This window comes from Diabrotica virgifera, chromosome 9, assembly GCF_917563875.1.
Source record: "Diabrotica virgifera virgifera chromosome 9, PGI_DIABVI_V3a".
NCBI classification, from domain to species: Eukaryota; Metazoa; Arthropoda; class Insecta; order Coleoptera; family Chrysomelidae; genus Diabrotica; species Diabrotica virgifera.
Window position 1 is genome coordinate 92767986 of NC_065451.1, and position 26222 is coordinate 92794207.

A 26222-nucleotide genomic window follows, 5' to 3' on the forward strand; every position below is an offset into this window, starting at 1 on the left:
CGGTCACGTTACGAAATTAGCTTTAATTATTTTTATAATTATTTTCCCTCGGTCTCTCATTTAAATTCTCTAATTTCTCGTATAGGACTACTGAGGTGACGTCATACCTCGGTGATGGAACGTACTATGTACGCCACCTATCGAGAATTATTTCGTGTTCTGAGAGAATTTGACGTTTACCTTGGCGGAGAAACGTCTCTCTTTCGTCACTTGGTTGCTGGCTGTCTGGAAGAAATGGCGGGTTGATATTTTCTACTAAATTATTTATATTTAACATCTCCTGTGTAATTTTAAAGTGAAAAGTCATTATTACCAATTGTTGCTTTGGAGAAAGGAGATAAGTGGAAATAACCAATGGAATCAGAATCACTCGGTAAAATATTTATTTTTTTTATAATAATTTTTATATATAGCCTTGTTTTTTGTTATGGAACATTATTTGATATATTAGGTTCATAGTTAAACTTCTTAGTCAACTCATTGCTTGGATTTTATGTAGATTATTACATGTTTATTGAATAATCATTCAAGGAAAATTATATATATTAATATATTTTTTGGTTAGACATAACCAAACATGCAATTCCCAATTAATATTGGAAATACTCATCATTTTTCTGTAGGTTTTAAATTTATTGAACATCCAATATTTTTATAAATTCAATATATTTTTACAAACATCATATTCCCTCAGATAAATCATATTCAAATTTCACAGTCAAGGTCATTATTTCTTCATGTCTTCACACTCAAAATAGTTCAAGGTTACCTGACATTAGTTTTTATTCCATTTTTAATGGTCGTTTTTCTGTATTATTTCTGCTAAAAAGTTTTCCTCAATTATTTCTTCTTTTCTTTACTTTTGCTTACCGGTTTATATGAGAAATAAAACGAAGGATATGTTTTTAGCCATTTGGAAGAAATATACTAAGTCATAGCCCTTATAACATCTTGAGAAGCCCTGAGACAGCCACAGCCAAGTCATCATGGGAGTATGTCTAATTGGGAGCAAGCTATGGGAGCGTTCCAGCTCAGTTTTCGTCTTGGCACCTGGGCCTACAGGAGTCATGGGGTCGCATCATCCTGGTGCATCATTTTCTAGGATGCAACCGCAACCTTTTTAGGAATCATTGGGATTCGTTTGGGAACAATTAGTGTGTTATAGTAACTATTGGTTTTTTTTTACATTTCAGACTCTCGGTTTAATGCACTATATTAATTAATTTTTTTTCCAGGTTTAGTTTACCTCTGTTTTTTTTAATATGACATATTTGTATATTATTGTATTTGGTTCCCAAATTTTGTATCTACGGTAACTTCTTGTGCACAGGAATAAGCCTAGAGAAAATTAGGTTTTTAATACTTTATTATTGCTTTGATATTGGTTTATGTTATTCGGGTAAATTTATTTTGTAATTATACTTGCTTGTTTCCCAAATATTTTATTGTTATTCGCTTTATTCCATTTGTTCGGTTAATTTAGGTCATCGTCGGTATTTATCTCAACTTCATTTCTCTTTCATTCATTGTATACGTAACTTACTTACTTCATTATTGTATTTTCCCTTAGTGAGGCTTGGGCCTATTTATTTGTATTATTTTCATCTTTGTCAGTTTCATTTAGTTGTACGTAGCAAGCGTACTATAACCATTTGGTAAAAAGGACTCATGTGAGTTGTACCCTATATGTAAGTGACAGGTAATTATATAATTTTGTAATAGATAACATTATTGTAGTTATCTCAAATATAACTTTTTGTATAACTTATGTCATTTTAGAGTCACATGATATGCACTTTGTGTAACTCAGAGATTGTCAAAGATCTAGTAGTTATTTTTAATAAATATTTACTTATTTTGTATATCAATTATTTTATTACTCCTTTATATTCATTATTACAGGTTTGATATATCTAATATTTGACAGCAGTATAAGATACCTGGGAAAATGATAGAAGATCATTTTCATAGCGCCCATGATTTGTTAGATTTATTTATCTTGTTCGTCTTTAGAAATTATTCATCTTCATTCCTTTTCAGTACCTTATTCTTATTTTATTATTTCACCTTTTAGTCCTCTTTACTATCCACTTAAAGCTACTGTTCTTCGACAGGCATGCAAACGAGCCGTATCCATCCTTGAGTGTCAAGTTGTTCTCTTGCATCTCTTGCTAGCCAACTCTATTCAGTTTGCCTCTGTCTCTTCCCACTTCTACTTATACCCCTTTTTATTCCCCTTTCTTCAGTACTACTGCAAAGTAGTATTTTTTTTTGTTTTCCTACTTCGGCTTCAACGCTGAAGCTCCTTCATTTTTATTTTCATAAGAGCCACAACTATTTAGTTACTTAGTATTTTCTTTTTTTTCCTTACTTCTGTTGGAGTATATCTTTCTTGTTACTTTCACTCCAACAGAAGTTTTCTTATTTTTGTTACATTGGCGCCCAACGTGGATTCCGGTAACCCGGAAGTCCGGCTAACCCGGACCGATTTTTATCAGACAAACATTTCATCAATAGAAAAGTATGTGATATAATATTTGAGAGATAATGGGTACTTGTGTAATTTGAATTACATATATACGATAGTAAAAATGACTCATAGCACACGCCTTCAAACAACAGGCAACTGTAGTATCCTTTATTTATTTCAAACTGTCTTAGCATTGTTTAAAAAAGACTAAAATACTATTAAAAATAGTATATTCTACAACAAGTGAGAAAAAAGACATATTTCTCACGAGCGCAAAAATTTGTTGGCACAAGCCGAGGCACGAGGCGAGTGCCGCAAATCAAGCGAGGGAGAATTATGTCATTTTCTCATGTGTTGTACACTGTACTTTTTCTATGGATGCGGTTTTGTTAAGAGTTCAAACTTCAAAATTAAATAATTTAGGTGCTTTTAGGTATATTATATGCATAAATTGAAATAAAATACATATCCATTTAAGTATTTAATATTCTTAAAATTTATATACTTACGTTATTTATTTAAAATTCTAATTAACAGTTATTTTCGAAGTTTTGAAAGGTAATTCCTGGTAAGTTTTGCTTCCACACATTTTATTTGACAATATTAATTGTGTTTGTATTGTGCATGTTACCATGAAAACGGCGATCATATATGGAAAACCGTAGGAGAACCCGCGAGAAAAAATATTTCTCACTGCAATGGCCGACTTTTCTCACAGCATGAGAAATTGTTCGTTTTGAATGTATGTAAGTAGTGAGAGAAGTTGCACATTGTATAGCATCCATAGAAAAATTATTTTTTAAACAATGGTGTTAGTCTTCACTGTTATTAAATAACATAACATCGTTGCGATTGAGACCGTATTGTGTGTATTACGGTCGTAATGTTCGCTTCCGTTCTGTAATCGTTCGTAAATCTATTAAGATTTTGTGTTTGCGTGTTTTTTCGTCTACGTAATGGCAACAAAACGTAAAGATGTAGTGACAATGGAAAAGAAACTAGAAGCATTAGGTAGAATTGATAAACGCTTAATTGATACGTAATTTAGATGTGTACTGCGCATATATATTTCATGTTATTTCAATTACAACAGAGTTTATCTGTAAGTATACCGTATTTTATTAATTTTTAGCATTTTTTCCGGCTAACGCGGATTTTCGATAACACGGATCGGCCGCGGTCCCGATTAATCCGAGTTAACGGGGTTCCACTGTACTTACTGTTTCTTAAGTGTATTAGAAAAATGAAATGCTAAGATGGTTTTATTGTATATGTTTATTTCGAAAATTATAAAAACCCTTTTTATTACATTTGAACTTTAACAAAACAATTCTACATTTCCCAACTTTCTAAAGGTAATGGTATATAATTGGAAAACTTTGAATTGATTATTTAGGTATCCATGCTGCAGCAGGAAGTTTTGATAGAATTTTATCCATTTCTTGCCTTGCAAAGGCTTTGGAATATTGGATGAATATAGGGTTAATAGCGTCCATAACTCGACGGGGATTTTCATTGTAGAAATCGGTAATTATATCAGCTAAAAATAAAAAAAACCTTCATAATATAATCTGGTAATTTCTTAAAATAATATAAAAGATTATAAATAATAAGTTATTATAAATGATAGTATTTTATAGAGATATAATTTTCATTATTTGATTATACAGGTGTTTCATTGGGAAAGTAACATACGTTAACTGTAGATAGGGAACACTTAGGCGGTCTCAAAAATACCATACTTAATGGGTCTTACTTCATCAATAACAAAGTTACTGGGTGTTTTATCTATTTTGCCATTTTCTTATTTGGTCCATAACTTTTTAACCACACTGTATATTTATTTTATATTTGGCACCCTTATATACTTTAAGGTGTCTAATGAATTAATTTATTTATAATTATAAAAAATCCAGGTCCGGATTAAAAATATTAGAAAAACTCTCCGACCCAAAAAAAAACACCCTGTACATTAAATAAAAAAAAATGGATAATACACTTAAAAAGAGGATGAAAAACTAAATTTAGTGGTATACCTTGAATTTTCGGCAAAATGTTTTTTCTGGTAAAATTTTGAAATTGAATTCTGAAATTATGTGAATTCCGAATGCTCGAAGTAGAAATAAATTGATATAGGACTTACAACTTCTTAGCCACAATGTATATTTATTTTATATTTAGCACCCGAATATTCTTTAAGGTGTCTAATCAATTAATTTATTTATAATTATAAAAATTACAGGTCCGGTTTAAAAAATATTGGAAAAATTCTCCGAGCCAAAAACAACGCCCTGTACATGAACTTTTTTAAAAATGGATTCTGCAGTTAAAAAGAGGATGAAAAATTAAATTTAGTTGTATACTTTGAATTTTCGGCATAATTTTTTATCTGGTAGAATTTTGAATTTGAATTCTAAAATTATGTGAATTGCGAGAGCTCAAAGCAGAAAAACAAAGTGAAAAACGACTTAATTTTACCTAAAGATGAAATACACAGAATTGATTGTAGTAGATCCAATACACTAGAAATCCAAGAATAATTGTAAACAGATGTTTATTCACGGATGAAGTAAATTCGTCAAAGATGGGGTAAACAATATCAAAGACTCACAGGTAACACAGGTTTGGGCACAGCTAAATCCGTTTACCACAACGCAAAGTCTAGTGTGGAATATTTGTTAAGAAATTAATAGGACCATATATTTTACCTCCCACCCTAACCGATGATTTGTATTTAAATAAAAAAAAATATTTTACCAGCATCTATTTTTTTATTCACATAATTTTCGAATTCAAAATTTCAAAATTTTACGGTGAAAAGATTTTGTCGAAAATTCGAAATATACCACGAAATTTAGTTTTTCATCTTTTTTTAAGTGCAGAATACATTAAAAATAATTAATGTACCTACAGGGTCTTTTTTGGGTCGGAATATTTTTCAAATATTTTTTAATCCAGACCTGGATTTTTTATAATTATAAATGAATTAATTAATTGGAAACCTTAAAGAATATTCGCGTGCCAAATATAAAATAAATACACAGTGTGATTAAAAAGTTAAGAACCAAATAGGAAAATGACAAAATCGATAAAACACCCAGTAATTTTGTTATTGACGAAGTAAGACCCATTAAGTGTGGTATTTTTGAGACCGCCTAAGTGTCCCCTTTCTACAATTGGCGTATGTTACTATCCCAATAAAAAACTCTGTATATTATTTGATATTTTATAAATACAATTAAATATGGTTTGATGGAGAAGTGAACGAGGCGGTCAAACAAAGTGGAACAAAAACTATTCAGGCTTTGGCCAAACTTTAAATCGAATGCTTCTACCAAGGAAAAACCCCTTCCCAATGGAGCAATGCAGTTATTGTTTTATTACACAAGAAAGGAGATATAACAGATCTAAAAAACTACAAAAAACTAAAAAATGTAAACCTGTCATAGAATGAATTTGACTTTCAGAAATATATCGGCAGTAACTTACTCAGTAAAACAACAACCGAAGATGTAAACAACCTAAACGAAGAAATAGTAGACACAACAACACAAGCGCAAAAAATTGGTCCTAAACATGAAAAAGAAGAAAAAAATAGTAAAGAACCAAAAAATGGAAGATCGTAGAGTACTGAAAAGTCAAGGAAATGTTGACCTGCATGATGTAAACACCAAAAATAAAGAAATCTCTAAAGCCGTTAGACTGAGATATTAGAAAATACAAAAACGAGAAAATTATAAAACAATAAAAGAAAATAAAAGCATGAAAGCATATAGGAGAAAAATAGAAAACCCCAAAATAGAAATCTTCTAGCTTAAAGACAAAAATGGAAATATAGTGGCAGATAGACCAGGCATATTATATATGTATAGAGGGAAGTTTCTATGAAACATTCTATCAAAGTCAAGTTATTCTAGAACTCATCGACAACAATGATTGATATTCAGCCCTATTCTGTAACTTTTAACAAATCGAATAGAAATGACCAAGTCGAATCGTAATTATCTGAAATCGGAATGTTTGATATCTATCACGTCATTTTCGTGTTTGGATTGGCATTCTGTAACTCACATCACAATCAAGGTAAATCGAAATCGGCGATTTCTATTTTACGTGGTCAGGAGGGGGTGGCAACCCCGCATTCTCAAGCGAAATTAGTGTTCTATGGCCTGCTTGTTACTGGTTCTAACTTTGAAATCGTCAATGTTTCATACTGTCACATTACATACAGTTGCATTTAAAAAATAGTTTTCAAATAACAAAAAAGAAAAGTTTTTAAAAGTAAACAACAAAATATTAGTGTAAATATTCTTTACAAAAAGATCAAAAGATAATAAATAGTTTTAAATCAAAGTTAATTAAAGTTGTTATAAAAAAGAAGATCAACTGATAAATAAAAAAAAAATGAAGATAAGAGTATGATGTAAAATATTACTAGATAACAAAATACAAGATTTGATTCCAGCTAAAATAACTGATAAACAACTTTTCCCAAAAATTACGTCTTTTCTATAATTGTTTCCTTTTCTATAAGCGTTGATTGATAAAAATACAAGTAAACTGGTATATAAATAATATATTTATCAATCAACGCTATAAGTCTATCTTTATATTTTAAACGGTCTTGTACAATCTATTCTTATTCATTATGCCATTATGCCATTGATTGAAATTGTACCAGAAATTAAAAAAATATATGACAACACTGTGTCACTGTGACTGGCAAACAATAAGAGCAAACAGTAGCTATCAACAGGTAGCAACAAACGCGTTCCAAGATTGCGGCTCTAATTTTGAATATTTTGTCGAGGTATTTGGCACAAATATTCGTAATATAATAAAGAATAGCGGTACAGAGCCCAATTTCAGAAATATATTAGTATGTGGAAATTACTCTATAACTAAATACAATATTGAAAATAGGAGCCTGTACCGCCATTAAGAAAGACAAAAAATACACTTTCTTCAAATAAACTTTTTTATCCCGTGCCTAGATTTTGTGCCTAGACATTATGCCATTATGCCATTGATTGAAATTGTACCAGAAATTAAAAAAAAATATGGCAACACTGTGTCACTGTGACTGGCAAACAATAAGAGCAAACAGTAGCGATCAACAGGTAGCAACAAACGCGTTCCAAGATTGCGGCTCTAATTTTGAATATTTTGTCGAGGTATTTGGCACAAATATTCGTAATATAATAAAGAATAGCGGTACAGAGCCCAATTTCAGAAATATATTAGTATGTGGAAATTACTCTATAACTAAATAATATATTGAAAATAGGAGCCTGTACTGCCATTAAGAAAGACAAAAAATACACTTTCTTCAAATAAACTTTTTTATCCCGTGCCTAGATTTTGTGCCTAGACATTATGCCATTATGCCATTGATTGAAATTGTACCAGAAATTAAAAAAGATATATGGCAACACTGTGTCACTGTGACTGGCAAACATTAAGAGCAAACAGTAGCGATCAACAGGTAGCAACAAACGCGTTCCAAGATTGCGGGTCTAATTTTGAATATTTTGTCGAGGTATTTGGCACAAATATTCGTAATATAATAAAGAATAGCGGTACAGAGCCCAATTTCAGAAATATATTAGTATGTGGAAATTACTCTATAACTAAATAAAATATTGAAAATAGGAGCCTGTACCGCCATTAAGAAAGACAAAAAATACACTTTCTTCAAATAAACTTTTTTATCCCGTGCCTAGATTTTGTGTCACATTGGAACTACTAAAAATCGATTTTTTTATAACAAGAAATCGAACGTCACTGATTTGGCAACATTTCGCGGCTATGTGTATAAAAATTATTGTTTTTCATAGTATAAACGTCACTGTCAGTGTCGAATTACCGACGCATTGTTGCCTCACTTTTGAAAGTACGCAGAACTTTCGCAATCTTGGACCGCGTTTGTTGCTACCTGTTGATCGCTACTGTGTGCTCTTCAGCATTCAGATGCCAGAGAAAATGGGGTTAGGTTCAATGCATACTCGTACAACATGACTAAATTAAATATACAATTCCCTACATTTAATACCCTTTTTTGCGACATTTAATATTAAAAATAAAAGGTCGCCTAATTTGAGATAGCCAGGTATGCAAATTTGAGACAGGTACCCCAATTAGAGATACTATTCAAAAAAGCCATTTCCCGTGGCAGAAAAGGCAAATAAATGTGCTGGACTTTATTTCTCCACAGTCTTCATGTGCCCACCTGCCACATTGGTAACACTTTGCCCATCGTTCTCCATATTTATCGTCGGAAAATTTTCTGGTGCAAAATAGACATTCCGCGTCGTTTTCTCTGCTATCTGAACTTGAACTCGAAGAAACTTTCCGTTTCCTTCTTGATGTCTTGCCTTTTGATGTAGAAGGTTGACCTACGTCTTCGTGTACTGCTATTTCTTCTTCGGACGTTGCTGTTTTTTCTGATCTAACACTTTTTGTTGAATTGTTTTTTCTGGAGCTAATACATAATCCAAGTTTAGCTAGGGTACTAGTTTTTTTGCTTTTTTCTTCTGCAAACTTTGCTCTAATTCTTCTTTGTAGGGTGTTAGAGTAATTACTGAAGCCTTTCCTGATCTGGCATGTGGCTTTTTAGTGGTGTCTCTCTTGTATGCAGGGATCGGACAGATGTCTTTCGGAGACACAAGTTGTTGATGAGGTAGTGGTGGACTAGGAGTTCTATGTTCCCTCATTGGATGATTTAGTTGTTCATGGTTTGGTTCTATTATTTGTTCGTCCCTTTCGTTTTGTGTTTCCAAGTGCTCTTGAATTTCAAATTCAAAGTCCCTAAAAATATGGCGACAAATAGGGACCAGTCCAGTTTTTCGGAAACCATTGCAATATATTTCCATCATCGCAGCTTTGGTATACGCTTTACAAAAAATACTGGCAATGGCATAAGGCGACACAACACTCAACTGATTTTCTCTAAGCCAGTTTTCTATTTCTTGTGCGTAGTAAGTTTTCAGCGGTGCCATAAAAGCAACATCCACGGTACATTTTATATGTAGAATGTGGTGGGAGGCAAATAATCGTCACATGATTCTGTTTGGCCAAATCTATTAGAGCAACATTTCTAGTATGAGAATAGTGGCCATCAAGGACGAGAAGAACAGGGTCTGCAGCTGAAGGTTTAGTGAATTTTATGAAGTGTTGTAGCCATCTAGTGAAAATATCGGCCTGTACCCAACCTGACACATGGCATTCTGCGACTGCTCCAGTGGGAGCTCCTAGCATCAACTCTGTTTTCATATTTTTTCTAGGGAAGATTAAAAATGGTTGTACGAAAACTCCTGCAGCATTCATAAATGTAATAACAGTAATCAGCGTGCTCCTTTCTGCTGAAGTAAGTGACGAAACCTGCTTCTTCCCTCTCATAGAAATGACTTTGCTATGTTTGTGCTGAATAATTGTAATACCTGTTTTGTCTACATTAAATATACGTTGTGCAGAGTTAGTAAGCTTAAGATATTCTGGTTCATACAGGTCAAAGAACTTCGATACATTTTCATGAGTAAACGATTTTACTCGAGCAGATGACATTCTCTGAGGAGTATGCATTGAAAGCGTCGGATGCCTTTTCAGAAAGAGTCTCAACCATTTCTTTCCAGCTGATTTTTTGACTACGCTAAATGGATGTGGTATTAGTTTCGTATTGCAAGTTGAAATGCCAGTCGTTTTATATCATGCGCTCTTAGCCCGAAATAACGTTGCTACATAGTTAGGACATACTCAACCAACTCATTTTCTAATTCCAAAGGAAGAATAGGTCGGCGGCCAATTGATATCCCGACGAGTTCTTCTGGAATCTTGTCTGATTTCACATATCGTTCTAAGGTACCTTTTGGTACTCCAAAAACTTTTGAAGCCTTCAAATAGCCCATCTCTCTATTTCTTACTGTATTTACAGCCCGTATCATATCATTTGCATTCCATTTTTTATTTTTTGGCGGCATCTACAGATAAAAAAATACATAAAAATAAAAATTTTACACGGGGTCCTAATTTGAGACACTCTCAAATTTGGAACCTACAGGTGTCTCAAATTAGGATTTTTCCGTCAAAAAATAAAACGGAATTTTGTTGGTTATGTATGCCACACAATTACCGTTTAATTTGCATAAAATGTATTAACTAATATTAAACTACCAAAAAAAATTACTGGAGTAAATATAATCATCTTACCTTGATGTATTGTAAGTTTTTATAAATTCTGAAAAACTTTGTGTATGGTGTAAATCAAATTAACGTCGACAAAACAACAACGGTCACTTCTAAGCGCCAACTAAAAGCAGATCTACTACTAACTTCACAGAATGATTAGTTTTCAATATTTTCACTAGATGTCAACCCATCGTACATAAATATACGACGGTGTCTCAAATTAGGCGCCTGTCTCAAATTTGGTGCCTTTCTTCTAATAGACCACTTGTTCTTACTTTTGCTGTCTTCTACAAAGCATTTTACACAGTGGAAACATTCGCTATCTTAAAAGCACTATTAGAATGCAGCGTATACCACTGGTATGTGAATATTATTCGAAATAAATATATTATCCGAAAATGCAACAACTGTCAACTTTCATTGCATGACTGTGGAGATAAACATTGGCAGAGGGGTACCGCATGGATTTTTCCTTGTCGCCAAAACTATTTATAACAATCATAAAGTATCCATTTAAACCAATAAAGTGGGCATTAACATCGATGGAGAAATACTAAATCAACTACAGAGTAAGTAACTACTAAGTAACACAGAGAGTCGCTTTAAAGATAAACCATGGAGAAACAAAAATGATGACCAGTCTTGTCCCCAATGAGATAATAGAAATTGAGAAATCGCCCATATAACTTGTGGACAGACATTTGGGTCACGAAAGTTATTTGGGTCAAGAAATAATATAAACCCAATCTACTTAAAAAGGAAAGCTTTTAAACAGTTTGTTCTACCAGTCTTCGCATACGCAGCAGAAACTTTAACTCCCATAAAAACATCAGTGAAAAAATTGAGGACACAACGTAAAATGGAGAGATAAATGCTTGCAATAAGCTTAAGAAATATACTAAGAAACGAGGAAGTTCGTAGACGACCGGAGTGAAAGATATTATCCAAGGTATTACAAGGCAAAAAAGAAGATGAACCGGACATGTTGCAAGAATGAAAGACAACAACTAAATGAAAAAATTTTCTTAATGGAGACCACGAGCAGATAGGCAAAGAGCCCAACGCGATGAACCGACCCCATCAAAAGAATTGTTGATAATTGGATAACAAAGGCGCAGAACAGAAGATGGAAATATCTGTAGGAGACCTAGGCTCAACAATACACAAATACGATTGATGATGATCATAATGAAGGTAGGAGAAAAGTGCTGTATTATGCTAACGAGTTCTTTATTGTTTTGGGCGAGTAAGCATATTATTATCAGTATTCCAAATGAAATTTTCTAGAAATTTTTAATACATTTACATAAACTATTTAGTATTTTAATAAAATTGGTTTACATTACCTGCATATTGGAATTCCTTTTCTAGGGACGTCAGTTTCACCCATCCATTACCAATTCGAGCTTTTAGATAAAGCTTGCCTGTTTTAAAATATTCTACCCCATCCTTGAGGTAAGTTTTTAAATCACCTTTTACTAACACCTGCGTTTCAGCTGAAAAATAATGCATGGTAATAAATGAAATTATTACTAATCTAGCATCTTAATGAAATTTACTATTTTTGTTGGGAATAAGCCACAATTTTACTTTAAAATTAAGTTTATTGGACGTTTTGATTTCTACTTTGGAAATCGTTCTCAAACGTGGCCAATTCTGTGTATGGGTCCATAGCACGAGAGATATACGTTGATCGAAAGCGTTATTATTCGTAATATCAGTGGTGCCTTCAGAGTGAGATATTATAAATATGTGGGAGAAACAGAAGTTATTTTGCCTCGCAGACCTTTTACAGTGCGGCCTGCGAGACCTTTGGTGTATATCCTACATCGATATTTGTGATGTACAGGTGTACCAGTTTTATACAAGTTTGCGAAAAGGCTTTGCATCAACAAAGACTTAAACTTAGCCTACGAAAGTTTCTATCCATCTTCGAAAGTATGGTCTCTAAAAATTCTCATTCTATGTACAATCTCTTATGTACTGAGGTTGTTTTGTTTACTTTATCTCTTTTCTCATTCCATGTGAAACTCATAAAGTTATTAGCTTGCTGTCTCGTTGGCTGCGATACTGTGCCACGTGGCCAGCTTCATCTAGGGATTTTTTCACCAGAGTCTTTATTTGGTCTGTTAATCGTGTTGATCTTCCTTTTGGTGTTCGGATTTCTACCAATAGTTTCATTGTCTGCGTTCTTTTGGCTACGTGACCGAAGTAATGTAGGTATGCTCGGTTTACTCTTTTTAATAGCCTGTCTTTTATATGAAGCTCTTGATATAAAAGACATTGACAGACTAGTTCTGTGCTCGAGTTCTGTCCGTGATACGCGTAGAGTTCTATACAGACATTTCAAAGGCTTCGATTTTACTTCAATCGATTTTTTTGAGAGATCATGTAGCAAAAGCATCTACCAACCTGAGCTTAGTACCTATTCCTTCTTAATATTTGCTCTTTTCATATTTTAATTAATTTTCCTCTTGCCATTCATTCGGGCCATTGTTAATCTATGCTTCTATTCTATGCTTCTGAGGAACAATCGCCATTGTTGGTTAACAAGGACGCCCAAGTATACAAATCTGTTTACTGCTTCGAAATTCGCTTGGTGTATGTGCGGTAGATTATTATTTGCCCTGTCTATGTTCATTATTTTTGTTTCTCCGATGTTGATCTGAAGTCCGAATTCTTTGCTTATCCGACTTAGCCGTTGGGCGATGGTAATAATTTCATTCACTGCTAGTATTACTGTGTCATCTGCGTATCGCAGGTTACTGATTTTTCTCTCTTCTACAGTTATTGCTTCAGTTCTTTACTCTAGTACTTTCCTCATTATATGTATCTTCAGAATACCTACATCTTGTATAATACCTAATATTGATAGTATACAGTTCTATCTAGTTCATTTCTTTGGGTTTTCTTATTAGGTTAACTAGGTAGTTAGGTACTCCATATTTTCCATTATACTCCAGAGGTGATCTCATTTTACTATCCGTACTTACTTGCTTCACCGAGTCCATTCTTATCTTACGAGAAACGCTATAAAATAGATGGCCACTACAATGAAACCCAGATGTCATTTTTATACTTATGTAGGAATGATATTTCATTTAAAGCACGGTAAAACAATTTCTGCATTAGTCATTTGGTTCGATAATTTGGGAAAAAACACATATTTGAAGAATATGCAAACGATCAAAATGATCTGTCGATGAAACTGTCAATAGACATTTTTCAAATAACTCGATCTTAAAGCCCAGGCACTAGCCACGAGTTAAAAAACATGACATTAGTGGTCCGTAATGGCTGATGAGCGAGTAACAGGTTATAAAAGCTCTCCGGCTGTTCAACGGTTTTATTTAATGTACATTTATATTGCCCATTTGCTTATATAAAACTGCTTTGATCCATGTAATAACATAAATGCTAATTATTACCGCAAACAGTAAAAATAGTCTATTTAATAACGCTTATGTTATTTCATACAGAAAAATTGCCAAATTCTCTAAGATTTATTCTGGTCATCTATGGCACATTTAAGGTCATAGCTAAACGGTATGAGTCTATGTCAAGTTAACAACATATCTGTAGTGAGTCAGCGTCTTATGCCGGATTTACACTCAGCCTTTACCACTGCTCCTGCCGCTGCCGGAAATATTACCCAAAATACAATATCGACGCGAGTGAGTGTTCACATCAGTCCTCATCAATCTCTTTACAACTCATTCTACCGAACGACTTCAAACGACTCCCAAGAAAGGAGTGTGAAGACAGCACCGTCTTGCTCATTTGCCGGCGGCAAAAGAGCGATAATGGCTGAATGTGAACACGCAATCACGCTCGCGCTTCCGTCCCAAAAAACCGACAATTAAGGGAGCGCCGTGCAATGGCAGTGGCATGAGGAGTAGCAGCGTGAGTACATACTCATGCTGCCCACTTCTTCACTCAATTCCCTGTCCAACTGGACTGAGTGTAAATCCGGCATTAGTTTAAATTTGACATCTGTGACGTTTTCTTATATGGCTATTATCAGCTGCCAGTACCAAATAAACCATTCTTTTATAACAAATTTACTGAAAAACGTTGTACTTATACTTACTGAAGTTTCCTTCAAAATGTCCTTTGCTTTCTAGAGGAATAACCAAAAGTTGTCCTTTAACATCATAGTCAAAATTTGCATACATCCATGGAATAAACAATCTTATTTCACCGTAGTGTTTAATAGGATCAGCCCTAAAACATGACAATACTATTTATCAGTACAGGAATTAGCTAATTACAGGAAAACAAGGTCGATTTTCCTATAATTAGTAAAATTGTTGTAAAATTACAAACTTTTCAACAACATTAACCACCTGAATAACATAAAATTATTTTTTGCGAAACATATAATTTGTGATAAAAATGAAACAAGAATAAAAATCCGCCAATCGTGGTAAAAATGAGTAGTGGCACACATAATATTCCAGCTACAAACGAGCTGATGTGAATATTACGCGGTGCAAATTTATTTCCATTTTTCCAGAGTAGGTATTTCCTAAATTTGATTTAAAATGCGCCACAAAATAGCCTCAAATTGCAAACTTTATCAAAGTTACTCTTTTGTGGCGCGTTTTACTTCAAATTTAGCAAATACTGTGAAAAAATCCTTCAAAACAAAATTATAATTTTATTTTCCATCAAAATGAAAATACATTTTGCGCCATGTAATATTCATATCAGCTCTTTTGTAGCTGGTATATTTAGTCTGGGCTGATTATCGGAGAATAGGCCATTTTTGGGAAAAGTTATTTACCAGCAATTTTATTGCTGGAATCGAATTATAAGATCCTATATATTAATAATATAGGTATGCAAAGTCCTCAGATAGTGTGCTACTTTTTTTATAAACAAAATGGCGCCAGAAAATCGTGTTTTTTTCAATTATTGCTCTATAATCCGAAGATTTTAATTTTGCAACAAAAACTCTCAAATAAAAATTCACCGTGATTAAATTCTGCGTAGAGACGTGTTTTTCCCGATCTGCTCCGATGAAAATTTTCCTCGAAAAATGCGGGTTTTCCCAACAAAATCTTTAATTTTCAAATAAAGTTTTAGATAAGTAATTATCTACCAATATTTAAATAATTTGGTGACTTAAAAGCCTTCTTGGTTTAGATTATAGTTCCAGAAGCTGATTCAAATTAAACGAATATTTTAGCAACAATTCAATTGTTAATTAATAACTTACGGTCGCAATAATAACCAAAATAATTACGATACACTGATCAAACTTTGAAATCTTATAAACATGAGATGCCTTTTTAACATTTTGTTGACAAAATATAAATTTTTTATTTTTTTGCATAATCTTTAAATGTTTAAAAAAAATAGTTATAAACAAATTAACGTTTCTCAGAAAGTTTTTATTATATTGTAATTTTAACAAATAGCTAAAATGCGCATTTCAAATATCTTTAAAATGAATGCTTTAAAACTTTTTTGCAACCATTTACAAAAAAATTATGAAACAGCAAAATTAACATACGATTACTACGGTGTTTATATATATTTTTAATTCTTTCAAAGCGTAGAAGTGAGTATAATGTACAAGCTAATTATTTACAAAAAAATATCGATTATCAATTTAATGGTTATATTTTAATTAAAGATTATAAATATATTTTTTTGTAATTTACACGCGCGAAAGTAGAATAATACAGCACTGTAGCTGAAATTTTCACTCGGAGCGACGACCGGCCGCACGAGACGTACACTTTTATAAATAATATATTATGCTGCGTGTCAGTCGCTTCGAGTGAACATTTTAGCTCCGACTCTGTATCAGGCCTACTTTTGCGCTAAAAATTACAAAAAAAAGTATTTTTAATCTTTGATTAAAATATAACCATTGCACTAATTTTTGACATTCTTTGTGAGTAATTAGATTGTACCATAGACTCACTTTTAAGCTTTGAAACAATTAAAACAAATTATAAACAACGGAGATTTCGTATATTTACTTTGCTGTTTTATAACTTTTTTGCAAATGGTTAGAAAATTTTTTTAAAGCATTCTTTTCAAGACCTATGAAATACGCATTTTAAGTATTTTATAAAACTAGAATATAATAAACAATTTCTGAGAAATGTTAATTTTTTTATAACAATTTTTTTAAACATTTAAAGATTATGCAAAAAAATGAAAAATTTATATTTTGTCGACAAAATATTTAATAGGCATCACACCTTTATAATCTTTCTAAGTTTGATCAATGTCTCATGATTATTTTGGTTGTCATTGCGACTGTAAATTTTTAATTAACAATTGAATTGTTGCTAAAATATTCGTTTCATTTTCACCGGCTTCTGAATTTATAATCTATACCAAGAAAGCTTTTATTTCACCAAGCTATCTAATTATTAATAAATAATTATTGGCCCAAAAAATTTATTTGAAAATTCGAGATTTTGTTGGGAAAACCCACATTTTCCGAGGAAAATTTTCGTCAGAGCAAATCGGAAAAAACATGCTTCTGTGTAGAATTAAATTGGGGTGAATTTTTATTTGAGTGTTTTTGGTGTAAAGTTAAAATCTTCGGAGTTATAGAGCAATAATTGAAAAAAATACGATTTGTCGGCGCCATTTGGTTTATAAAAAAGAAGCACACTATCTGCGGACTTTGCATACCTATATTAATAATATATAGGATCTTATAATTCGATTCCAGCAGTAAAATTGCTGGTAAATAACCTTTCTTTGTACTTTACTAATTAGACCAGCGTATTATAACTATTTTTTTTTTCAAAATTTAAAGATTATGCAAAAAAAAGAAAAATTTATAATTTGTCGATAAAATATTAAATAGGCATCTCATCTTTATAACCTTTATAAGTTTGATCAATGTATTATGATTATTTTGGTTATTATTGCGATCGTAAATTGTTTATTAACAATTGAATTGTTGCTAAAATATTCGTTTAATTTTCACCGGCTTCTGGAATTACAATCTATACCAAGAAAGCTTTGATGTCACTAAGTTACTTAATTATTGATTAATAATTACTTACCTAAAACTTTATTTGAAAATTAAAATTTTTGTTAGGAAAACCCGCATTTTCCGAGGAAAATTTTCGTCGGAGCAAATCGTGAAAACCATATCTCTATGCAGAATTTAATTGCGGTGAATTTTTGTTTGGGTGTTTTTGTTGTAAAGTTAAAATCTTCGGAGTTATAGAGAAATAATTGAAAAAAATACGATTTGTCGGCGCCATTTTGTTTATAAAAAAAGTAGCACACTATCTGCTGACTTTGCATAACTATATTATTAATATATAGGATCTTATAATTCGATTCCAGCAATAAAATTGCTGGTAAATAACTTTTCCATGAATTTTGCTAATTAGCCCAGAGTAATTGTATGCACGTGCACCACACATTTTTACAGCGTTTAGCAGTTTCTATTCTTGTATCAGAAGTTTTTCAAAGTTTTTATAAATTAAATGTATGGACTTGAGTGTAATGCTTCTCGATTATACGTGCATTATAAATGGTCGCCTTTGTCACATTATCGCCCAAATGATCTAATGGTTACAACACTAAACTTGTGATAGGGCCGAGTGATTCGAGTTCATATCCCAGTCATCCCAATATTTTTCCGTATAATTCTTTGTACCCATTGAATGTACACTAGATTTTTTCTACGGAAAAATATTGGGATTGCTGGCAAATGAACTTGGATTGAAAGATCAAGTTTAGCGTCGTAACCACTAGACTATTTCGGCCATAATGTTTAAATGGATTAAACTTCTGGAGCTCGATAACTTCTAAAGGGTTTAACCGATTTTGATCACTAAACATGAGTTGGAAAGATATTAGCTCCTGATATCTGATGTACCCAAGGTTAAATGTGATATCTGAAGTATTATAGGATTTAGTGAGTTTGAAAAACAGTTTTTTCCAAAATGAAAATGGATTTTATCATACCTATGAGACCTATAACATAAAAGTTCGAATTTTCCCAGATATGAGGTATACACGTTCTCTACAAACACTTAGTTATTGACGCCATTCGTAGGTAGATATTTTGAGTAATTGTCGAAAACCCAAAATTTTCAAAGTTCAATTTTTCAGTTTTTTAGCTATACTGAGCCGTGTGTATGTCCTATCCTGACCATTTAGGCACCAATTGAAAGCTGAACGAAAGAGATTTGATATGGTGTATTTGCGGTTTTCCTGTCTCTTTTTGAACGTATACATTTACCCAAGAATATGCCTTGTTGTATCTACCTAGTCCTATAGCTGGCTTATGGGTGGTCAAGTCACAAACTACACTGGTTTTCAATTGGCCCGACCCCGCCTTGAAACAGAAAAAAATTCAGATCGATGTAACTTTACCACAAACATACAAGGATACATACATACAAACATATTCACCCTTTTAACTATAAATTGAGCCAACTCGGTAACTTTTGAATGATAGATATAACAGATTTTCAAAATTATACATGCCTTGGAAACGCAATGATCAACACTATCAGAAGGCGTCGGATTAAAATTTTCGAAATTGCTGATAGTTTTATGGATGAGAACAAAAAAAGACCCCAAATGGGGAGTGCCGATTTGGCCCATTTTTCAATTTAGTCAGATTGACGTTATCGAAAACTTTGCATAGTGTCGCATATAGGGGCGTGCGTCACTGACGAAATTTAACTGCGAAACACATATTTATTTCATACTTTTATTGATTGCTGGGATTAGTTGGCATAGCAAATTTGAATTTCACGTAGGTACCTACACCGTGTACAAAGCAAAAATTCTACGAGAAGATTAACCAGAACAGCAAAGAATTCAAACATCTAGACTCCAGACTATCAATAGTTAGAAACAGAACAGGTGGGGATTAAGACCAGATACTAGAAAGAGGGGCAAAAATATTGAGGATAGACTAAATATTTGTCCCTGAGTCCTCTATTGTTCAACCTGATCATGGACGAAATAATAAAAATGTAAGAACAAAAAAAGGATACCAAATGGAAGAAAAACAACTTAAAATAATCTGCTATGCAGACGACGCACGTAATACTAATCTCTCAAAGTGAAGATGATTTACAACTTATGCTGCACGAATTTAATATAATCAGTAGACAATTTAACATGTTAATTTCCCCAAAAAAGAGTAAATGCATTGTTATAACAGCAGCTCTAATAACGTGTAAATTAGAGCTGGAGGGTCAAATAATAGAACATGGAGTTTAAATATGTAGGCATCACACTATCTAGCTACGGGAGGCTCGAAACAGAAGTGGAAGATCAAGTAAATAGAGCAAACAGAGCCGCAGGTGGCCTAAATGAAACAATATGGAGAAATAAAAACAACGGGAAATAAGTGAAAGGCAGAATTTACAAAACAGTCATCAGACCAATAATGACATACGCGGCAGAAACACCACGAAAAACCACGAAAAAGATGTAACAACAACTTACTGGAGGCACATTGAAAAACAGACAGAGTAATGTCTACATAAAAAGAAGAAGAAGGAGAAGACTAAATATAAGAAGTAATATGAGGTTGTAGGAAGCAGAAATTTAGCTCGAGGGCATGGACGACTAAAGAGAAAAAGATAACATTCCAATAAAGGAAGAAATCATCGAAGCAACACAAAAATTGAAAGAAAACAAGGCCTGGAGCAAATAGCATTCCTTCTGTAAACTACCAGAAGACTGGAACGTAGGAATAGTTGTACCTATTCACAAGAAAGGAGATCAAGCAATCTGTGATAACTACAGATAAATTACGCTCTAAACGTGACTTACAAAATATTGGCCTATATTCTTTACGATCGACTATCGAGATCTTGTGAAAACATAATAGGCAAAGACTAGTGTAGGCATCGGTCGCAAAGAGAAGTCAACTATCCATCAAATATTCCTTCTTAGACAAGCTTTGGAAAGACAGAAACGCACTAGATAAATGTTACAGGAGTGTAAGGTAAAAGTAGAGAACGGGGGATCCAGAATTTTCCAGCCACAAATAGGACCTCAACAGGGAGATAACTTAATCATGCCTTCTACTCAACATTGCCCTAGAGAAAGCTATTAGAGAATCTGGAATAACAACAAGAGGAACCATAATTAATAGAAGTTTACAAATACTAACGTAACCGGATGACATCGATATTCAATGTATATATTTTACCCAATATAAACATTGGTAAAATATGTACGTGAATATCTTCCAGTAAATCATCGAATAACCGAAATAACCCTAAATGCTAAACCAGCCAACATGCACACTACATATCCAGTTATATATGCAAACATCCGAAGCTGCAGAAGATATAGTACCTACAAGAAACATACCACCAACACCACACATACCACCACATGATACATGAAACTATCTCCAACATAACTAAGATAGGTGATTTGAAACGAACGGTAGGTGAGCTTGGCTTAGAGGAGCGATATGACAGGGGTGTATGGCCACTTCATTTCGCTCTCGATAAGGAACCTAGTATAAAAAACACAATATTTAAACAACATTCGCGAATATTATCAACTAGCCCGATCAAAGAACAATCTGACCCCAAAAAAATAAAGGAAGGATGAAAATTTGGGAATAGATAGTTGAAATTATCTATTATTATATAAGAAGAAGTTTACAGTTCTACATCCCGTCCATTTTACAAAAATGGAGGAGAATACTCCCTCTCGAAGGTGAAAAATATACATTCAAAATAAGACCGGAATTGGATAAAATGACTAATTCTAAACAACTTTTGATCTATAGAGTTTTTTCACTAAGTCAATACTTTTCGAGATATTTGCGAGTGAATATGTTTATTTTTAACAAAAAAAAACATGTTTTTGGACGGTTTTTCGGAGATAACACAAAAAGTAAGTATTTTAGCGAAAAAAATATTCTTAGCAAAAATATAGCTTATAAAAAAATGAAAAAATGGTTTATGCATGAGGTCTGTGGACTGTGGAGGTCTGTAGACACAGTAGAAGCAGAGTGTTGTAGCTAATGAAAACTAGGTTTTTCTTCGTCAAATTCCAAATCGAATATTTCAATGTGAAGTAACTCAAAAACGGAACACTTTTCGGGGACAATTAATGTCAGCTTTTTTAAAGTGTTTAAAAAAGGTTTATTTTTGTTTTTAAAAAAACTTCTCACATTAAAAGTAAGTGAGTTACGCTCAAAATATTGTTGGTCACTTTTATTTTTTGGTGAAAAAATCGCGAAAATCACAAAGTTACTTTGCTTATGTATTATTTATTTCGCCTTACACCACTATGTGGTAAAAAGGTTTTTTTTTTGAAAACATATGTATTACTTATATGATCTGTAAGTTTCATCGGTTCAAAGTGCTTATTTTTGAAAAAGCTGTAGTTACAATGGCTTGAACGAGTAACTAATCAAGAGTTTAGGCAAAATTTGAACAGCCATAGTGTAACCATTTTTTGACTAACAAGGAAACAAAAAATTAGAAGTATTCAGAAAATCAAAACGTACATTATATTACTCATTGAGATTTTTGGTATAACTTATAATTTTTAAGTTATTTCCATAAAAAATTCCATTTTTTTTCAAAATTAAAAAAAATGTTTTATTTTAAAACCATTTTTTTTTCAAAAATGAGCACTTTGAATCAATGAAAATTATAGATAATATAAAGAATACATAAGTAAAGTAACTTGTGAAGCGGTAACGATTAATTTTATTTGGGATGCTAATTAGAAGGTGATCTTCGCGATTTTTTTTACCAAAAAATAAAAAGGATCAACAATATTTTGAGCGTAACTCACTTACTTTTAATGTTAGAAGTTTTTTTTAAAACAAAAATTAACCTTTTTTTAAACACTTTAAAAAAGTTGTAATGAATTTTTCCCGTAAAGTGCTCTTTTTTGGGTTATTTCAAATTGAAATATTCGATTTGGAATTTGACGAGGAATCTACTTTTCATTAGCTACAACTCTGCTTCTACTGGGTCCACAGACATCATGCATAAACCATTTTTTTCAATTTTATTAGCTATATTTTTGCTAAGATTATTTTTTCGCTAAAATACTTATTTTGAGTTATCTGCGAAAACCGTCCAAAAACATGTTTTTTTATTAAAGATGAACGTATTCACTCGCAAATAACTCGAAAAGTATTAACTTAGTGAAAAAACTCTTTAGAACGTTACTTAGAATTAGTATTTTATCCAATTTCGGACTTATTTTGAACGTATATTTTTTCACTTCCGAGAAAATATTTTTCATCCCGTATTTCCCAATATTTGTAAAATGGAGGGGATGTAGAATTGTTAACTTTTTCTTATATAATAATAGACAATTTCAACTACCTATTCCCATGGTACAATAAAGTTTTACTTTTAAAGTACAATAAAGTTTTAATAAGGTACAATAAAGTTTCAGGTTCAATAAAGTGGAAATTTATTATACTATGACCTATTCCCAAATTTTCATCCTTACTTTATTTTCTTAGAGGTTTTCGTAAAATTTTGTGTTCCCTGATCGGGCTAAACATGGACTTAGCCTGGAAGACGATACAAAAACCAAATAGATTATATTGTAGACAGAATTTAGACATAATTCGAGACAGATTTTACTGGATTAATTGTTGCCGAGATGTAGAAGATTGGTGTGTGTAAGTAATGCGATTTATGTAACGGTAGAAAAGGTCCTAGAATAAGAAGTCGTGAAAAAATGGCACAATATCTTTCCAGAGAGCCTTCTAAATTATTTGCAGTGGATATTCTTGGTCCACTCCCGATGACAGAGGAAGAAAACAAGTACTTGATGGTCGCAATGGATTATGTTTGAAATTGCTTAAAATTGTACTCCTTCCTAATCAAGAAGCGACTACAGTACCAGAAGCATTACTAACACATCGTATTAAGACATAGAGTTCCTATAGAGATATATTATGATCAAGGATGAAATTTGAACCATAATTTAAACAAAATTATGGCAAGATTTAATGAAAACCTTGGGTATTCAGAAAACTCGCACTACGCCTCTGCATCTGCAATCAGACGGAATGGTCGAAACACAATAGAACTATTTTCCTACACCTTTCCATATTGATCGCTCACAATCAAAAATATTGGGATCTATTCCTACTAGAAGTTCCGAACATAAAGCAACCGGTTATTGTTCAATATTCTAGATGTCATCGAAATATCCTGAAATGTCTCGTTAAGTTTGTAACGTAAGAAAATGTATATAAACAGGAAGTTCACAGTTCAGGTAGTACCTAGTAGTAATTGAGTTTTTGAATAGTTCCGTCATTCCGTAAAAGCAAAGAGTTTTAAAATGAGGAAAAGTTAAACTAAAGAAAATGGGCCAAAATATTTCAATAACAAAATAGATGACTTTCGGAAAGTTAATCGGTCATCAGAAAAATCTGTTAAGTTTGTTGACTAAATTTGGATAAAACCCTCAAACCTTTTTAGATATGTTTTCATATATATTTGCACATTTTTATTTTAAACAATTAATGTATGACAACAACTAAATACCCACTATGATGTAAAATCGAAATTGATGGGAGAATAATAAAGCAGGAAGCAAGGTTTAGATATCTGGGAATAGATATGACTAGTTACGGATGTGTTGAAGAAGAAGTACGACAACAAAGCTTAAAAGCAAGTAAAGCGGCGGGATCTCTTAATGACACAATCTGGAAGAACAAACACCTACGATAAGACACAAAAGCAAGAATCTATAAAGCAGCAATTGGACCTATATTGACATAAACGGCGGATACAAGACTTGACACATCTAAAACGAGACGACTATTAGAAACAACAGAGATGAAAATACATAAAAAATAAAAAATCAATGGGAAAATCCAATGGGAAAATACATACTTCGACGGATATCAGCGAATAGTCTATTGGATAGTGAGAGAAGCAAAAACATAAGAAGAGCATGCAATGTAGAAGACATAAAAGGATGGGTGACAAAACGGAAACAGGAGTGGAATGAACATAGTAGAATGGCAGAGGATAGGATAATACGAATAGCAGGAGATAAGTCAACAAATGGACGAAGTAGTATTGGCAGACTAAGAAAAAGATACTATACAATAATTTAAACAATTTAGGAGGCTAACAAGAAGAAGAAGAAGAGGAAGACATTTTTATTTTACAATTGTATAACTTACTTTAAGTCTTGAATGACTGTATTTGCCAATCCAGTAACTTCAGCATTTTCACAGACAGCATCTATTTTTATCAAATTACCAACAGTACTGTTAACAGCAAACATTTTCATTCGGAAGGGATCCAGACCTAGAACTCCTAATTCTGGAATTCCTTTCATGAAGAAAGGCCAGACATTGTGAAACCCTTCCCAGACACATTTTCCGTAATCTGGTTCTGATTCCTTGCAGCTGTATTTCTGTAAATATTCAGCTAAAAAAGAAAAACGTAATTAAATCACTACAAATTACTAATGTGGTATACTCAGTGGCGTGCTGGAACTTTTCAAGCGGCCCGGTGATTTTATAGAAAAGCGGCCTCCCATTCTCATTTTATCTTCTATTATCAGGATTTTTTATTCGTTATTTATAAAACAAAAATATAAATTATTTTTTAATTAAACATAAAACTTTGAATTTAATGACTTTTTTTTTTAATTTGCTGTTTTTTTATTTAAGAATAAGCAATCTTACAAATAATAAATGTATGACAATATTGTTTGCAGCAAGGCAGAAAACGTTTATCCCCCATATAATCTGATGACCTTACTAGCTTTGAACAAACCGTCAATCTTTAGGATTGTTCTAGATTATGTTAAGTCGTGTAAATTGAAACTTAAGATTATAAAATTGTCGTGCAAATTAATAATACTCCATACCCCTACTTAGTCTGTGGTTAGTCACCCTGAACGACCTGGGTACGAAAAGTTTTTTTTTTTCGTTCCCTACCCTTGATCGATTTGATTCGTAATGGTCTTGGTTCTTGGTGTATGGTCAGGAGATGATTTTAAGAAGTGTTGCTGGCTAAATGGGCGCAGTTCCCAAAGGCCATAAAAGAAGAAAAAAAGGCAGAAACCATAATAAATTTTGCCAAAAAAAAATAAAGGCAAACAACCATTTTGAATAAATGTTATATATGAATTTAATGTAATTAAGATAAAAGTTAAATAAAATATTTGAAATTTTTTTTATTATGTATTAAGTTGAATTTTAGTCTTATTCTGAAGCTATTTTCTTGTGGCATTTTTGTAATTAACTAGTTTTGATGGGAAGTAAGCCACAATTGAATTTTAGTAAATCAATTATACAAGAAAGTACAAATACAAGTATAGTACAAATACTTTAATTTAACAATATTTAAATGTTAATACAGCGCAATAATTTACAGATTATTTTGCAATTATTTTGTAAAATAATTAACTCTGGGTCAATAATTTTCGCATTAAAGTAGATTTTTGAGCAAATTCGTCGATAATTTCATCATTTTTAAGCTCATACAAAGCTTCTTTTTCTATAGCCATTGACATGTTTCCAAGTAATGTTGTGTTAAAGCAATTCTTAACCGATTTATGTATTTCATCGTTGAAAAGGTTCTTTCGATTT

The 26222-nt window shown here is 32.4% G+C and overlaps 1 protein-coding gene and 1 long non-coding RNA gene across 2 annotated transcripts in view; one reads left to right on the top strand and one right to left on the bottom strand.

The window, feature by feature from the left end:
- The first annotated feature begins 223 nt into the window (after positions 1-223).
- On the top strand, positions 224-1862 carry LOC126891780 (uncharacterized). The gene is made up of 2 exons (XR_007700563.1): positions 224-373; positions 910-1862. It is a non-coding gene; the product is annotated as an uncharacterized LOC126891780 (long non-coding RNA).
- Positions 1863-3727: 1865 nt separating this feature from the next.
- Positions 3728-26222, bottom strand: part of LOC114334786 (uncharacterized) — a 79418-nt gene continuing 56923 nt past the window's right edge. Inside the window, exons 2-5 of the mRNA XM_028284881.2 lie at positions 24804-25053; positions 14745-14878; positions 12001-12150; positions 3728-4010 (exon numbers count right to left, since the gene is read on the bottom strand). Coding sequence (XP_028140682.2) covers positions 3859-4010; positions 12001-12150; positions 14745-14878; positions 24804-25053 — 686 coding nt within the window. The 3' untranslated portion in view covers positions 3728-3858. The remainder of the gene's footprint in view (positions 4011-12000; positions 12151-14744; positions 14879-24803; positions 25054-26222) is intronic.